Source organism: Globicephala melas, chromosome 2 (assembly GCF_963455315.2).
Source record: "Globicephala melas chromosome 2, mGloMel1.2, whole genome shotgun sequence".
Classification (NCBI taxonomy): domain Eukaryota; kingdom Metazoa; phylum Chordata; class Mammalia; order Artiodactyla; family Delphinidae; genus Globicephala; species Globicephala melas.
Window position 1 is genome coordinate 150,955,916 of NC_083315.2, and position 18,201 is coordinate 150,974,116.

Genomic DNA, 18,201 nt, shown 5'->3' on the forward strand with positions numbered 1-18,201 from the left:
ATTACCAGAGGTGGGAGTGGGCGTGGGGGGAGGGGGAGTTGGACAAAGGCAGTCAGAAGATATAAACTTTCAGTTATAAGATAAATAAGTTCTAGGGGTTTAATGTACAACATGATAAATACTATGAACCCTGCTGTATGATATATATGAAAGTTGTTAAGAAAGTAAATCCTAAGAGGTCTCATCACAAGAAAAAATTTTTTTCTATCTCTTTAATTCTGCATCTATATGAGATGATAGATATTCATTAAACGTACCGTAATAATAACTTCATGATGTGTGTACATCAGATCATTATGCTGTACCCCTTCAACTTATACAGTGCTGTACGTCAGCTGAGTAGGAAGATTTACGGGTTACGTGTACCCAGGCCATGCCTTTTGCACCAGGCCATTGTCACCTGGGAGCAGTCGAGCGGATGGCCTTACGCCTTTCTTGTTTGTGAAAGGGTGGGAAGAGAGCCTGAGAAATCAACCTTGGGCTTGGACTGAAAAGCTGAAGAAGAGAGAGAGCATAGCACGTCTTAACACTGGTCTAGGAGGATGTTTTTTTCCAAAATGAGAGAACCAAGAACAATGTAGCACGTTTTTCATAAACTAAATTTGTTCACCATCAAGGACCATTCTTTATTCTGGTTTGTGTCCTTCCTAATTTGGGGAGCTTGAACGGATCCCTTCTTTAATGAAATAGTGGTGAGAGGAAATAGTGTTGTTTTTTTTAAAGATTCTTAACAAAATTAAAAGCTGTGAACTCGATACTGCCAACCACATCCCACCCCCACCCCCACAAACAAAGTTTGTTTTTCGAAATACTGGCTGTCCATGAAATCTGGAAGTCTAGGAAACACAGTTCTAGAAGGTTAAAACAATATTTTAGGGTTGCTGGGCTCCCTTGAAATCTTGTGAGGGGAGGTAGTGAGGTGTGTGCTAATTTGCCAGCCATGACTTGGTCTCGCCCAGAGCACCTTCCCTCGCCTCCAGGGCCACCGCAGGGTAAAGAACTGCAGTGCGAGGCCTGTGTTGTCCGTGGTCTCACAGCGGTGAACAGAGTAGGGATTTGGACGGGCATTCCTCTCTGCATCCCACAGGATGGGGAATATTCCCAAATGTTCCCACGTACCCTATCATAAAGAGACCCAAATCCCATATTTCAATACACAGTCCTCAAACTGCCCACTTCAAATGACGCAAGGGTTAATATTTTTCCACGCTCCCTCCACTTCTTTTCCATCAAAGCCCTTGAGGGATTGTGAGAGATCAGGTTTCCTAAAGCAGCGAGGTTACAGCTTGCTTCTCTGCTCTCCTTCTGTTCCAGGTTATCCCAGTCTGGATTGGGTTGAGGTAGCAAGTCTAGGCTCTGCTTATCCGAAGTCACAGGTGCCGGGAGGGCTCGCTTCCTGGAGTGCTGGGAACTCACATCCTCCACACTGTGCGTCCTTCCGGTTACACACATGCACATGGGTTTTAACAAACTGAAAGGAGTTACGAGAATGACAAAAACTATAGGTTTTGATTTATGATGCAAGTTGAAAGGAATGTTTATTTTGGCTGAACCGAAGAAAGTCTGGGGGAACAGGATATTTCTTTATAAGTGTGTGGAAGGTATAGACCCAAGAAAGCTGATTTCGGATGACCCAGAGGGATGTAATTGAGCTTAAGAGGATGCCACCCAAGGTAAGAACATCCAGGATGAATTTTAAGAATGATTTTGGGGGCTGAAATCTGTTCTCTTTGGATCAGCCTCTTTAACAAATGGCTGGCAGCCCTATCCCATGAGTCATTTGAAGTGGGCAGTTTGATGACTGTATTGAGATATGGGATTTGGGTCTTTTTATGATAGGGTATGTGGGAATACTGGGGGGAGTGTGACACCACGAGAGTAATCGCCAGATACTGTGGTTGCCTGAACATCACATTTATTTCTCAGTGAGCAGAGGGACTGTGACTTCCTCCTCTTGGTTCAGGCAACTTGAAAGAATTTCTCTCTGTTCAGGGAAGCTGGACTAGGTAAGAGCTGGACCCCTGGAATGAAACTTGTGCAAGGCAGTCCCAAATAATATGTTTACCTCCGCCAATCTTCCCGTTGTCTCAACCCTGGGCATTAAGGATTTTTTTCCTCCAAAGGCTGCATTTCATTACTTTTATCATTTCTTATAAATAATATAGTAGCCACTGTCACCAGCACTTATTAAGTGTTTGCTCTGTGCCCAAGATTGTCTCCTGTGTTTACAGTGGGTCTGTAAGAGACTCGTGATCACTCTTATTTTGTGCAGGAGGAAAAGAGGCTTAGTGAAAGTGTGACTAGCCCAAGGCTACCTAGCTTAGAAAGTGAGGATTCTAGAATCTGAGCCCAGGACCATCCCTCCTTTCCCTCCTGTCCCTCTCCTCCCTCCCCTCCCCCTTAAACTATAACTTGAAAACTGTAGCTTTCCCTCTTTACTTCTTTCTGGCAAACTCCCTCCCCCCTGCCCCCCAGTCACTCATTCTTCAAAGCTACTGCGCTGTTGGTATGTGGAGAGTATCTGTGACATGCAGTAAAGAGACAGCTACTTTCTAAGTACAGAGATTTATATTAAATTCAGCCTAACACAGTTTGGCATAGTGCTCAAGCTGTTAAGGTTTATTTTTGGCATCACTTTTTAATCCTGACTTTACCCTTAACCCTTCCCTCATCTTGCCTCACGAAAGAGGTAAGGGTTAGACCAAGCCTCTTGCTGTTCCTCCTGTCTTACTGAACATATTTATATTATCAGTACATATAGATTTGGTTCCAGGACACCTCCTCTGACTCCCCGCCATGGATATCAAAATCGGTGGATGTCAAGTCCCACAGTCCACCCTCCGTATCCATGGTTCCTCATGGATTCCACCAACCACGGATCGTGTTGTACTGTATTTCCTGAAAAAAATCTGCATATCAGTGGACCCGCATAGTTCAAACCTGTGTAGTTCAACGGTCAACTGTACTTTGTGCCCAGAAGATACATGAAGGAGGTGGTCCTTTTGGTTTGGTCTTCCCAGGTCTTAACCTTGTCATTGATCTAGTCTCTCTTGTTCTTGGGCACTTTGTTCCAGTCCAGACAGATTCTCTTCTGTAGCCGCTGTGTCCTTTCACTCCTGTTCTAGCTGGCATGAACCTAGCATCTGGGAAATCATGTATCATCTGGTTCAGTGCCAAGCTTTGGTGTCAGAAACCAAATTGGATTTGAATCCTTGCTTCATTTCTTACTGCTAGGATGATTTTAAATTAATCTCTCAGCTTCAGTTTCCTCGTGGGTAAACTTGTTGCACAGTAGTGGACAGTTCACAGGGTCTCGGGGATTCTGCAAAGTAATCCTTCTAAAGCTTTGGCATAGAGTAAACCCTCAGTAGATGTTGGCTGGTATTATAATTATGAGCTATCAATTAGTTAATGTATTCTTTCTCATTGGCTAGGTTGGCTTATTCACCACTGATCAAATCTGTGTGCTTACGTATTCTCATTTCTCCCTGTAACCTTTTCTTCTCTGTTTTTTGTCCCCACCCGCTTCATACAAGTTCAGATTGAATATAAACATTTCATGTCATCGTTTACATCTTTTTGCCTAGATACCCTCTCCCTGAATTGAAAAATACAATTCGTAGACTCAGAGAATCACAGAATTGTAGAATTGGGAGGAATCACTTCTACTATGAGTTAAAATCTAGGATCATGAAACTAGTTAGTGGCAGAGTCAGGACTAGAGCCCAGACTAGAAGCAGTCTGGTCTAGTGTTCTTTCTACCACATTTTTTTCCTTACCCAAATTTCACATATGCATATATGCACAATTAAAACACAATCCACAGCAAATTGGGGGTGGGGTGAGAGGTGCGGGGAGGCACTTTTATTTAGAAACTCATTCTCCCGTCATGTCTAGTCCTGGCAGGGATCTGACCTTACCTTTTGGGTGTAGAGTTGTTTTCTGGCCCTCAGGGTACTGGTGTTCGGAGTTCCCAGCCACAGAGTGGAGAAGGTCTCTGTTCCTGTTCAGCACAGGTCTTCATTGAGCAGATACACCTACGAACAACCCTCGTACTGGTGCTCTCCTCTTCCCCACCCCTGTCTTTTTTCTCTTTTGTTAATCTGAACTTCATGCATCTAGTTTTTCTTTTTTACCTTTAGCTTTTCATTAAAATTTGAAACATCCAGAAAAGTAGAAACAATAGTACAATGAACAACATACACCCACCACCTAGGTTCAATTGTTTTCAACATTTTGCTGTATTTGCTTGAATGATAATTTTTTAAATATTTTAAAATATGTATTTACATGTTTTATATATAACTTTTTGCTGAGTTATTTCAAAGCAAACATCATGAAATGTGACTTAAATTCTTCAGCATATATCTCTGAGAAATAGGGACATTTTCCTAGAAATCCACAACTCCACACCCAACAGTGTTAGCAATTCCCCAATACCATCTATTACCCAGGCCATATTCATTTCCCTCAGTTGTGTCCAGAATATCTTTTATAGCTGACTGTTTTCAAACCAGGATCCAATCAAGAACCACTCTACTAAGTTTCTCTCTCTTAAGTCTCTTTTAAAAAATTTGGAATAGTCTCCACCCCAGCCCCCTTTTTAATGGTATTAACTTTTTGAAGAGTTTGGGCCAGTTATTCTCAGAGTTTCCCTTGTGCTGGCTTTTCTGATTCTCTTTTCCTTGTGTCACTGAACTTCCTCCTCTTTCACCTGATCTGCAGTAAGCCGGAAGTCAGATTGGAAGGCTTGCTTACATTCCAGCTGAATGCTTGGGGCAGTATCTTTTCCTGGGTGGCACTGTATGCCTCAGGTGGTAGCACATCACGTCCCCATTGTTGACGTGCTAAGTGTGATCACTGAGTTAGGGTGCTGACAGATATCTCTGTTGTCAAGGAACATTTTCTCCCTCGCACCTGGCACATAATGTGTGGGGCGATTCTTTGGCATCAAGAGAATGTCCAGTTCCCTGTCAATCAGTCTTTCACCTAATGGCTTTAGCATCTATTGATGATCAGGTTTCTGTCTTATACTAAAATAGAGTTCGCATCTTGCTATGTCCATTTCAGCTTGAAAGAGCTACATTTATTCATAAGGGTTCAGTTATAAGCTTGCATGCTCCATTACCTGCCATGACCTTAAACCCGTGAGGGGAAGACTCAGGTCTGTGACGAATTAGTTGTCAGACCCAGGTTGAGGCTGGAGGAAGAAACTGGCAGAGATGGAACTGTGCCTGGTGGACAGATTTGAGGAATAAATGCAGCCCCTGCAGTGTGCGCACCTATTAATAAATGTTAGTCTTCTCTCTCCTCAAGCACATAAGAGCAGCTTTCCTGGGTCTTCCGTCAGGTTGCTGGAGGAAGGAAAGGAAGTTTGTTTTTAGCCAGAAATCAAGGGTTGGACATGGGAGGTGGGAGGTGGGAGGTGTGCAGTGGCTCTTGCTTAACTGAATGCCTTTTCTTTGGGGAATTCATGCGTGTGTTTGGACTGGCTTTTTGAAACAGGCTGCCGTTTGGATTTTGGACTGATTCACATTGTGGGGTTTCTCCAGGACTTCTGAGAGTGTGTGAGAAGTTTCTAAACTCGAAAGGCTCCTTTTTTGGCACTGCAGTATCTTTTCTATTTCGGCATCTTAAGAATCTGGGGGAACCATATAAAGATCAGAAACAAGTCTAGCCCTAAAGGCTCCCTGTGACTTGGTAATTCCAGTTAGTTGAATCCTGGCCCATTCGGATGAGACCATATAAAGTGGCCGTTTCCTGAATTTCCTGCTCTCTGCCTCTCATCAGCTCCTTTTTGTAGAAAGCTGGTATTTCAGGACCGCAACCACCAGTCACGTGCTTCCACCCCTTTACTCGCAGTCATTTCTGCCCCTGTTTATTTTTGGAGAGAGCACATTTTTGCTTCTCTCCAGGAGCTATGCGGGGTCCTGCCCCCTCCGTCCATCAGGCGGCAGCCCCGGCGGGCTGTGCTGCTTTCCCACACTCGGAGACGTGACTCCAGCTTTTAAGAGAGAACACGAGGGATGCACTGCTTAAGGGCTACCGTCACCCGCTCCTATTTCTGTCCCTCCTGGGGTTGCACATTTTAAGACTCTTTCTTTTTCAAAAACAAGTTTGGGTAATGTTACCTGGCGGTAAATCTGCCAAAATTGGAAATCGTTTTCCCAGCAGATGTCTTGGGGCCATGCCTTATTTAAAGGATAAGCCAGGACTTTTGAATTCTAGGTCTAGGTCCTCTCTTCTTTCTGGCTTTTAAGATCATTCGAGCTCTACTCTCTCTCACCCATCTGGGTTTGTTTGTTTGTTTGTTTGTTTTTCCCTCCTTCCTAACACAGGGATAGGAAACAGATTTCTTCCAGAGTCATACCTCATACAGATGGGTAATGTCTTCCCAGGTGCTTGGTCAAGGAGGATTGTGGAGTTGGTGGGCTCGGTGAAAAAAAAAGCCACAGCTGTCTTAGACTAAGTTTCTAGTTTCAAGGATGGAGCAAGAGTAAATTCCTTTTTCTTTAAATGCCCAGGTCATTACACAGAGAACCCAGACGCACAAGATTTGAGAAATAATAACTCACACATTCATGTCTCCTCTTGTCCTACCCACACCTGGTGGGCAGGAGAGGGAAGGACCCCTGGCCCAAATGGTGGGGTCCGTAATGAAGGGTGACAACTTCTCAGCACTTTCTGTGAGGACTGGGCTCTGACAGTGAGCTGGGGAGGGCATTCAGGCTCCCAGAGCCGCCCAGCATCTGATCTGTCACCACAGGCAGGGAGAGCACAGCAATTCTGGCAGCTGATTCTAAAAGGAGCAACAGCAGGGTCTTGGTCTAGAGTGTGTCCTGTGTTTCACGTCGTCGTGGGGGGAGGGCCGCGGCGCTCTTTCTGAAACTGTGCTAACAGGTGTCTCGATGACGTCGTCATAGCTCTTAGGGAGAGCAGCCAGATATTCAGGGGCTGGACTGTCCATGCAAAAGAACCCACCAGACCTTTGAAATTGTATTGTGAAAAACCAGTCACCCGCTTACGTTTCAAAGATCATTTGCACCTAATTTTAAACTACTCCATTGTGATCAAGTTGCATCAGCTTTCGCTTCCAGCCTGCGTTGTGCAGTGATAGGTGCTGAGGACCTTGGACCCTGACCAGTACAGTGATCAGTGAACAGCATTTGCTACAGCCTGAGTGTTATGTGCTATCCTGGTGTCACTGCACCTTGCATCTGGTTGCTTCTGGAATGCTTTTCCTTTACATTTCTGCTTATCTTTCCAATCCAGGGCCTGCCCCACTTATTCCATAAAGCTTCCGTCAACCTCCTCGTCCTCAGCACTTCCCACGCTGGTACGATTCTGTGTAGCCTTCAGTCAGGCCTTGCAAACGTATGCACGCTTGTCAGAGCGCTGTCTGAATGATGCCCCAGGAGAGTGTGGCCCAATAAAAACCACCAAAGGTGACGAGAAAACTGCAGAGTTTAGTGGAACTGCCCCAGGGCTGAGGGATTCCTCCTCAGCTTCACCTTTGGACCCTGATGCAGCCTCTCGCTGGAAGGACTGTCAGTTCCTCCATCCCTGATACCTACCTCCCCACTCCAGTGTGGCTTTGGCGTTTTCAGATTAAGCCCAATGTCCATCACATAGATTTCATACAGACCTGATACACCCTGAATTCTGCCTCTTTCCAGCCTCATTGGACCCGGGGTATCATTTGAGGACAGGGATGACGTCTTCTGCTTTTTCTAACTCACCTGATGCGTGTAGGACAGTGCTCAGCTCCCCACATAGGAACAAAGTTGAATTCTGGGGAGAAGCCTTTGTCACTTGGTAATAATGGTTAATTACATCTGTTCTCATGGAGACAGGGTATTTGTGTTTTTTGTTTTGGTTTTTTTTTGCGGTACGTGGGCCTCTCACCGCTGTGGCCTCTCCTGTTGCGGAGCACAGGCTCCAGACGCGCAGGCTCAGCAGCCATGGCTCACGGTCCCAGCCGCTCCATGGCATGTGGGATCTTCCCGGACCGGGGCACGAACCCGTGTCCCCTGCATCGGCAGGCAGACTCTCAACCACTGCGCCACCAGGGAAGCCCGGAGACAGGGTATATGTGTGTGCCCGTAACAAGACTCATAGTAGGGAGTATTTATTAAAAAAAAAAAAACGAAGAATTTCTTATCCTAGGACTCAGAGTATTAAATCATGACCATAAGGATTCCCCATCAGGAGAGACATCTCCCGCCAAACACCCAAGCCCTACCTTGCAGAGAGCTGAGTTCTGCCCGCCCCCCATCTCCCGGCCACCTCAGTGCTCTCTCAGAGGTTGGCCAGGACTCCCAGTGGGGAGCAGGGAAGGCCACTATAACCCTGCCCCATTTGGTGCAGAGAAGTACTTTGTAACTCTTCCTCTCCCAGGTGATCTCAAGGAAAAGCAGCCTATACGGTTTTTACATTATGTCAACTCCGGAAGTCTTCAGTTATTAGTGCAAAAGCCCCTTTGATTTGGGGACTAGTTGTTAAATTCTTCGGCTGCGGAGGAGTGACTCTTGTGTGGTGGTCTTTCTGTTTCGAAGCTGCTGTCCTAATTTAGCAGCTGGCACTGTTTCGGAGTGGAAAGAAGATGAGAAAAGAAGTGTCTTTGTGTTACGTCTAGGCCGAAGGGATTCTCACTCATCCTTCCAATAGCTGTGACTTTCTGGGGTTTGTGGTTAAAGAAGAGAAAGCAGATCATTTGGGGGTTTGGAATCTTAGGGAACTTTATTAACCATATGATGCATCAGTAGTCAAAATGACAGCTCAGGCCAGGCTCAGAGGAGTCTTTATTCCCCCTCTTTTCCAAATGGTACAGTATATGTTACTACACGTGGCCTAACCTTTCAAATATTGACATTAGTGATGCTGCTGCTGCTGCTAACAGTAAAGATATAGTACTTGTTATGTGCCAGGCACTGCTCTAAGCATTTACCATATAGTCCCTAATTTAATCCCTCAACAGCTCAGTGGTTACTCAAAGGAGTGAGTTTTGACCTAAATTTATGTCACTTATGCTCCTTTTCCACGATGCCTAACCTTTCACAATCTCTCCCCAGTTCAATCCCTGCTCCTCTTGTCCACCACCACCTTTTTTTTTTTTTTTTTTTGCTGCGTTGGGTCTTTGTTGCTGTGTGCGGGCTTTCTCTGGTTGCGGCAAGCAGGAGCTACTCTTCGATATGGTTCGCGGGCTTCTCATTGCAGTGGTTTCTCTTGTTGCGGAGCACGGGCTCTAGGCGCGCGGGCTTCAGTAGTTGTGGCTCGTGGGCTCTAGAGCGCAGGCTCAGTAGTTGTGGTGCACGGGCTTAGTTGCTCTGCATCACGTGGGATCTTCCTGGACCAAGAATTGAACCCAAGTCCCCTGCATTGGCAGGCGGATTCTTAACCACCGTGCCACCAGGGAAGTCCCCTCCTGTCCCCCTTGTCACCTACACCCCATGGCAGAAAGCAGAGGTGGGGTCAGGACACACAGGTTGGGGAACCTTGCGAAGGCCACCAGACCCCTTCCCTTCTTCTTGTAGACTATCAGTGGAAAAGTGCCAAATAGGCCTGGGCCTCCTGACACCATGGCAACACGGATTTCACGTGGGTTTATTCTGTCCAACACCCAGAGCAAAGAGCAGACAACAGGGGATCCCAGCTCTGAGAAGCTAGTTCCAGGGCCACACACTCAGATGCCACAGGGGCTAGGCAGGGCACCTGGGTGAGTGAAGTGGGACTGGGGGTTAGACACAGGCATACCTGCAGTGTGCACACTGACGTGGTAAGAAAAGATCTCACTTCCACCCAAGAAATATGCTTGTTCCCATTTTTGTCAAAACATCTGACATAGCTTTCATTTTCCCACTTCCAGTAGGCCTAGGAAGCGAGAGAGAATTCTGTACTGGAAGAGAAACAACAGCACAACCGCCATCGTAATAGATGTCAACTGGCACCTGACTTCGGCAGGAAGGAGAGAGACAGAGCGGGTGGGGGCCGTGGCGAGCTAGAATGCACGTGTCCAGTCACCAGAGGGCGGCTGCTTCTCAGCCCCAGCATTGCTAGAGTTTCCAGTTTTCCGAGAGAAGCCGGAGAGTGCTGTTTTGTATGGAAATCTTACAATTTTTAGAATGGTAGTTTAAATTTAAAAACAGACAAAAACCACTGTATGGCCAAACCAAATATGCAGTTCCTAGTTGTGACCTCCAAATTCAGGAATGCACATTGTCACAAGATGGTCCTACCCTTGGGTAAAGGAAGGTGGGATGTTATCTGCAAAAGCATAGGGAAGAAAGCTGTGGGCCAGATTCGTTTAAAACCTCCTGTAGGGGCCCGATATGATTCAGTTCCAATCTCTTTAACATTTGCAATGCCTTCCACATGGTAAGAGCTGAACAAGACAACGTTCTTGGTCTCTGCTTATACACAACTTTGGCTTGTGGTAGTTTGGGCTTATTCTGATTCCAGCTGGTCCTTATAGTTCCAACACTCAGTGCTGTCTGAGCAGCCTAACCTCTGAGCTTCAGTTCCAGATTCCCGGGACAGAGAACTTGATTGGTTGTGACTGGCTCTGACTGGTGCAGCCCTGGTTCAGTCACCTGTGTCTAAGGGAAGAGGGGTCCTGGGATGGAAGGCTTCTCCGTCCAGCCTGGGGACCGGTGATTGTGTGTGGCAGGGATACTAAAAAAGGATGCATGGACTGGGAATTAATGGTGGGGATCTCTTCGTTCATCTTCTTTGGGTTCCCCCCGAGAGAGACAAGCAATAGTGCGTTTTCTACTTCTACATTTTTGTTGTTTCTGAGAGTACAGAACCTCATTACTCAAGTTTGTTTTCTCTAAAGTACTACTTAGGTTTCCCAGGAGCTAAGTTGGATGCAGGCTTTCCAGGACTTGCCTTCTCCTCCATCAGGCCTTTCCAATAGTTTCTGCTTCATCCCGCAGAAAGACTCCGTCTCTAGATGGAACATGTCCTTGGCAGGCTGGGGTGCTACCAGAGAAGCAGGAAAGGAAACACATCTTGGTGTAAAATAAAAATATCAAAAGTTAAAAGGTATTTCACCATATTGAGGGAATGTTTTCTTAAAAAGCTGCAAGCTAGGTTTTAAGCAACAGATTGAAAGGGCATTACAGTGATTTTAGCGCAGGAGTCTGCAGAATACTTCCCGCCAAATTTGGCCCACTGCTTGTCTCTGTAAAGTTTTATTGGAACACATTACACCCAGGTGTTTACTTCTTGTCTGTGGTTTGATTGCCCTGGAGCTTCAGAGTTGAGTAGCTGCAACAGAGACTGTGCGGCCCACAAAATCAAAAATAGTTACAAGAATTCCTGCACTTGGGTTTGTGGATGTATCTATTGCAGGTGAATGCTTCCTGCCCAAATAACTTGAGTAGCTTTTTAACCCACCACTTGAGTTTGTGTCTTTGAAGCAAGCCTCTCTCTTATATTGTTATTTTATTACTTTTCTTTTTATAAAAGTGATATAAATTGACGGTAAAAAGGAATTGGAAAATGCACAACAGCATAAAGAAGGAAAAAGGAATCGCCATAATTCTTTCACTGGATCCTCTCATTCATGCACTGATAGCTGATTAACGCTACATGTTCTGTGTTAGTGATCTTTTCACAAAATTAGAAGCATATAGCTACTATTTTGAACATGTTTTAAAAAGTTAGCACATGTTGAACTTTCTCATATCATTAATTCCTTTTTAATACAGTTTTTTATTATTGCATAGTATTTTCACATGTGTATTCCGTGATTTACTTAAATTCCTTATTGACATCCAGTTATTCATTATATTCAAAAATGACATTGTGTTTCTCTCTGATTATTTCCTTGGGATAAATTCCTGGGGTTAGAATTGCTGGCTCAAAAAGTGTGAGCATTTCTAAGGCTTTCAGTAGACGTTGCCAGATTGTCCTCCAGAAGGGTACGAAAGCACCCAGGTTTCATAGTATTGTATTTGCATTTGAAGGTTTCAGAAGGTTGGTTTAGGTTACCTTAACCTCAGCCCTGTGTGCTTGAACGCTGGTCTTGGGTGACTGTTTTGTTGACGTCTCTTCCCTTGCAGGCTCCCCCTCCCAAGCCACCACGCAGGCAAGGAGGCTGGGCAGATGACTCCATGAAGGCTTCCAAGTGAGTGCTGGCAGGTCACGGGGTGGGGGGCGGGGGCGGGGGGCGGGCAGGGGACACTGTGCTCCTGTGTTGTTCTTTTATTTTTTATAACCGCTTTACTGAGATGTAATTCATATACCTTACAATTCACCCCTTTGAAAGGTACAATTCAGCTGTTCTTAGTATATTTTCAGAGCTATAGTGTCATCACCACAATCACTTTTAGAACATTTTTATTACCCCCTAAAGAAACGCCATACCCATTAGTAGTCACTGCCTGTGTCCCCCTGCAACCTCCCCAGCCCCAGGCAACCACCAACCTGTTTTCTGTCTCTCTGATTTGCCTATTCTGGACATTTCATGTAAATGGAATCATATGTTACGTGGTCCTTTATGACTGGCTTCTTTCACTTGGCATGTTTTCAAAGTTCCTCCGTATTCTAACATTCTGTGTTTTTCTTAAAGTTACTTTCTTTTTTTTTTTTTTTTTTTTTTTTCCCCGGTACGCGGGCTTCTCACTGTTGTGGCCTCTCCCGTTGCGGAGCACAGGCTCCGGACGTGCAGGCTCAGCGGCCATGGCTCACGGGCCCAGCCGCTCCGCGGCATGTGGGATCTTCCCGGACCGGGGCACGAACCTGTGTCCCCTGCATCAGCAGGCAGACTCTCAACCACTGTGCCACCAGGGAAGCTCTTAAAGTTACTTTCTAAACAGAATGGACTTGCCTGTTAGTTACTGCTGGATTACAAATCATTTTGGTCTTTAATCCCTTGTAGTAAGTCTCAGACGAAAGGTAAACCAATATACATGTATGTATGTATATATGTTTACTACACCAGTGTGATGGCCAACGATAAACTCAGGGAAGGAATTTCTTTTTCTCAAAGAAGAGTCATTACTTTTGTTCAGAATTTCCTTCAGCAGTTGTTACCTTCAAAATAGCACTATCGAAAATATTTTTTTCCAGTTTTCCCCCCTTCCTCCTCCCTTCCACTCCCCAGCTCTAACACACACACACACACACACACACACACACACACACACACACACACACACACACACACACACACGTGCATACACCCTTTTTTTCTCCCCTGAATCATCTGAAAATAAGCTGCAGTCATCATGATATTTCACCTGTTAATATTCCAACATGCATCTCTGAAGATTAAGGACATTCTCTAAATAATCACATATAATGATCACATCTAAGAAATTTCATAAAGATTTAATAATATTTAAAATATAGTCTATATTTAAATTTCCCCAGTTGTCCCCAAAATCTCTTCTGTAGTTCCAGGATCCAATCAGAATTCACACATTATGTTGGTAGTTCTGTCTCTTTTTAGGCTCTTTTAGTCTCTAAAATAATTCCACCTCCCCTTCGCCGTACTACACCTCCACCCAGTATATTGACTTTTTTGAGGAATCCAGGTCAGTTGTCTTGTAGAGCGTCTCACATTCTAGATTTCTCTGATTGATTCCTCATGATCAGATTCAAGTTAAATGTTTTTGGCAAGAACAGGTGATATTGTGTACTTTTTATTGTATCAGAATGGTATAGAAAGATATACTCAGAGATATCTCACTCCCATCCTTATTCTTTCTACCTCATTCCCATCCATCTCCCATGGGTAACTTCTTTATTAGTTTCTGTTTTATCCTTCCTGTACTTCTTTTTGCAAAAAATAAGCATGTATATATAAATTTAAAATGGATCCCTATTTGTTTCTATATGTTAAGATTCAGCAAACTGTGGCCCACAGGCCAGCCACCTGCTTTTATACAGTTTTTAAAGGTTACTTTCCATTTATAGTCATTACAGAATATTGGCTATGTTCCGCTTCTTGTTGTACAACACATCCTTGAGCCTGTCTTACACGCAGCAGTTTTACCTCGCACTCCTCCGCCCTATATTGCCCCTCCCCACCCTCATTCCCCACTGGTAACCACTAGTTTGTTCTCTGTGAGTCTGCTTCTTTTTTGTTATATTTACTAGTTTCTTGTATTTTTTAGATTCCACATAGAAGTGATATCATACAGTATTTGTCTTTCTCTGTCTGACTTATTTCACTTAGCCTAATGCCCTCCAAGTCTATCTATGTTGCTACAAACAGCAAAGTTTTGTTCATTTTTTTAATGGCTGAGTACTATTCCCTTGTATCTCTATACACCACTTCTTAATCCATTCACCTGTTGATGGACATTTAGGTTGCTTCCATATCTTAGCAATTGTAAATAATGCTGCTAAAAAAATTGGGGTACTTGTATCTTTTCAAATTAGTGTTTTTGTTTTGTTTTGTTTGTTTTGGATATATACCCAGGAGTGTCATTGCTGGGTCATATGGTAGTTCTATTTTTAGTTTTTTGAGAAACCTCCATACTGTTTTCCACAGTGGCTGCATCAATTTATATTCCCACCAACACTGTATAAGGGGTCCCTTTCTCCACATCCTTGCTAACAGTTGTTATTTGTATTCTTTTTGATGATAGCCATTCTGACAGGTGTAAGGTGATATCTCCTTGTGGTTTTGATTTGCATTTCCCTGATGGTTAGCGATGCTGAGCATCTTTTCATGTGCCTGGTGGCTCTCTGCATTTCCTCTTTGGAAAAATGTCTATTCAGTTCTTCCGCCCATTTTTTAATCAAGTTGTTTGGTTTTTTTTGATGTTGAGTTGTGTGAGCTGTTTATATATGTTGGATATTAACCCCTTATTGGTCATATCATTTGCAAATATTTTCTCCCATTCAGAAGGTTGTCTTTTCATTTTGTCAATGGTTTCCTTTGCTGTGAAAAAGCTTTTAAATTTAATTAGGTCCCATTTATTTATTTTTGCTTTTATTTCCTTTACTTTAGGAGAGGATCAAAAAAAAATATTGCTGCAATTTATGTCAAAGAGTGTTCTGCCTATGTTTTCCTCAAGTTGTTTTATAGTATCTGGTCTCACATTTAGGTCTTTAATCCATTTTGAGTTTATTTTTGTGTATGGTATTAGAGAATGTTGTAATTTCATTCTTTTACATGTAACTGTCCAGCTCTCCCAGCACCACTTGTTGAAGAGATTGTCTTTTCTCCATTGTATACTCTTGCCTCCTTTGTCATTGATCAGGTGACTGTAAGTGCACAACCACCTGTTTTTATATATCATGTTTTATTGGAACACGACCACACGCTAAGTCTACATTTTATTTATTTATTTTTGTTGTTGTTTTTGAAGTAGAGTTGATTGACAATGTTGTGTTAATTACTTCTGTACAGCAAAGTGACTCAGTTATACATACATGCATTCTTTTTCAAATTCTTTTCCGTTATGGTTTTATCACAGGATATTGAATACAGTTCCCTGTGCTATGCAGTAGGACCTTGTTGTTTATCCATCCTATATATACCAGCTGGCATCTGCTAATCCCACACTCACAGTCCTCCCCTCCCCAACCCCCTCCCCATTGGCAACCACCAGTCTGTTCTCTATGGCTCTGATTCTGTTTCTGTTTCCTAGATAGCTTCATTTGTGTCGTATTTTAGATTCCACATATAAGTGATATCATATGGTGTTTGTCCTTCTCCTTCTGGCTTTGCTTAGTATGATAATCTCTAGTTACATCCATGTTGCTGCAAATGGCATTTATCCATTATCTTTATCCATTCATCTGTTGATGGACATTTAGATTGTTTCCATGTCATGGCTATTGTGCATAGTGCTGCTAGGAACATAGGCGTGCCTGTATCTTTTTGATTTAGAGTTTTGTCTGGATATATACCCAGGAGTGGGATTGCTGGATCATATGGTAGTTCTATTTTTAGTTTTCTGAGGAACCTCCACACTGTTTTACACAGTAGCTGCACCAACTTACATTCGCACCAGCAGTGTAGGAGGGTTCCCTTTTCTCCACACCCTCTCCAGCATTTGTGATTTGTAGACTTTTTAATGATGGTCATTCTGACCAGTGTGAGGTGATACCTCATGGTAGTTCTGATTTGCACTTCTCTAATAATTAGCAATGTTGAGCATCTTTCATGTACCTATTGGCCATCTGTATTTCTTCTTTGGAGAAATGTCTCTTTAGGTCTTCTGCCCATTTTTCGATTGGGTTGTTTGTTTTTTTTGTTGTCAAGTTGTATGAGCTGTTTGTATGTTTTGGAAATTAAGCCCTGTTGGTTGCGTCGTTTGCAAATATTTTCTCCCATTCTATAGGTTGTCTTTTCGTTTTGTTTATGGTTTCCTCTGCTGTGCAAAAAAGCTTGTAAGTTTGATTAGGTCCCATTTGTTTATTTTCGTTTTTAATTCTATTGCCTTGGGAGAAAGACCTAAGGAAACATTGGTACATAAATGTACATTTTAAAATTTAGATCTCTGATCCATGTGGAATTAATTCCAGTGTACAGTATGAGGTGCAGATCTAGTTTTATCTTTTTTCTAAATGACTGTTGTCCCAGCACCATTTATTTGAAAATCCATCTTTCTCCAGTGAATTTAGAAGCCACCTTTTCCATAGTCTGTATCTTTGTATGTACTTGGGTCTGCTTTTGGACTCGTTATTCTGTCTGGTGGTCTTTCTATTTATATGCCATATATGCCATATGCTATTTAAGCGCCACACTGTTCCTTTGGTGAACATAACACTGCTTTTTCGTGTTAACTGAGAAGAAGGTGACTTTGAAGTATGCTAGTGAGAGGCTAATTGAGGAGCCCTACTTTTCTAAGTTATTAGGGGATTCTAGTGTTTATATTATCTGGAATTTATTTTGAAATATGGAAATGAGTCAAATCCTATATCTGCTTCTTAGAGAAAAAGAAAGAGAATCTCAAGTGTTAATTCCTCGATGAATATATTAAAGATTTTTCCAGATCAGATCCATTTTCCCTGGGAGGGAGTGCTCTTCCATTTCCGGTGTTACTTTTCAAGGGATCCCCTTGCTTGGCTCCTCGGTCTGCCGCCTGGTCCTGACCCCTCAGTGTCTGTCGGCATGCCCAGGGCTCGTCCTCCAGCCACCTCTCCTCTGTCGACGCTCGCTCTCGGCATGCTCTCCATCCCTTCTCGGGCGTTTTCCTATCACCTGTATACTGATAACCCCAGAGTTTGTATCTCCAGCCCAGTCCTTCCCCTGAGCATCTAGCTGTCCACATGACCTTTCCACCTGAATGTGCAACTCAATCCTAACACGTCCAAATCGGTCCTCTTCATTTCCACCCCTTCCACCCCGTCTCCCAATCTGCACCTCCCCAAGGCCCCTCAGGTCTCCATAAATGGGCTCCACCTTCCCTGTCACTCAGACGCTGAACTTTGGGGTCGTCCTGGACTCCTCCATGTCCACTCAGGTTCAGTCTGTCAGCAAACCTGTTCAGTCACAGTTGAAACACACCTGTCGTCTGCGCGGCCAGTGCTACAGCCAGCGTCGTTCCTGGTGCTGACTCAGGCCAGGCTCTCCTGACTGGCCTCCCCCTTCACCCTCGCCTCCCTTAGTCTTATCTGCAAGAGCCAGAGTGACCTCTTTATAACATAGGTGAGGTCATTTCACGTTTGTCTGCTCAGAACCCTCCAGGGGCATCCCCCACCCCCACCCCAAAGTAAACCCCCCAGTCTTTACCATGGCTTCCCAGGCTCCACCTGACCTCACTTTATACACAATAGCACCCCTCATCAGTCCGTGTTCCCCATCTCCTGCTGTAGGTTTCACCACCTTACATATATCCATACACACACACGTGCACATACACGTATTGTCTTTCTCTCTCTACTCTCCTGTAAGCTCCGTGAGAGGAGACACACCCTTGTTCACATACCCCCAGTGCCTCAAACAGTGCCAGTCCATGATGAGCACTCAGTGACTATTTATTGAACACATGAATGATGAGGTCAGTAGCTTGGTTGGTCACTTACTGTGTCGGTGTGGCACATGGCGCTCTAGACGGCTGGGAGACCTGTTGGGGAGATGATGCTCTGTGTGAAGGGTGATAAGAGCCTGAACTGGGGCAATGTGTGTGAGCATGGACAGGAGAGATTTGGAGACATCTTGGGGGTAGACTTAAGAGAAGTGCCATTAGTTGGATGCAGGGCAGAGGCTGGAGTTGACGGTCCACTGCAAGGTGC

General features: G+C 44.1%; 1 protein-coding gene across 2 annotated transcripts in view; it reads left to right on the forward strand.

The window, feature by feature from the left end:
- The window catches only part of IFT43 (intraflagellar transport 43), a 152,276-nt gene that overhangs the window by 20,559 nt on the left and 113,516 nt on the right, over positions 1 to 18,201 (forward strand). For both annotated transcript variants that reach the window (XM_060295082.1, XM_060295081.1), the window contains one exon: positions 12,066 to 12,130. In XM_060295082.1, the coding sequence (XP_060151065.1) occupies positions 12,066 to 12,130 (65 nt within the window). The remainder of the gene's footprint in view (positions 1 to 12,065; positions 12,131 to 18,201) is intronic.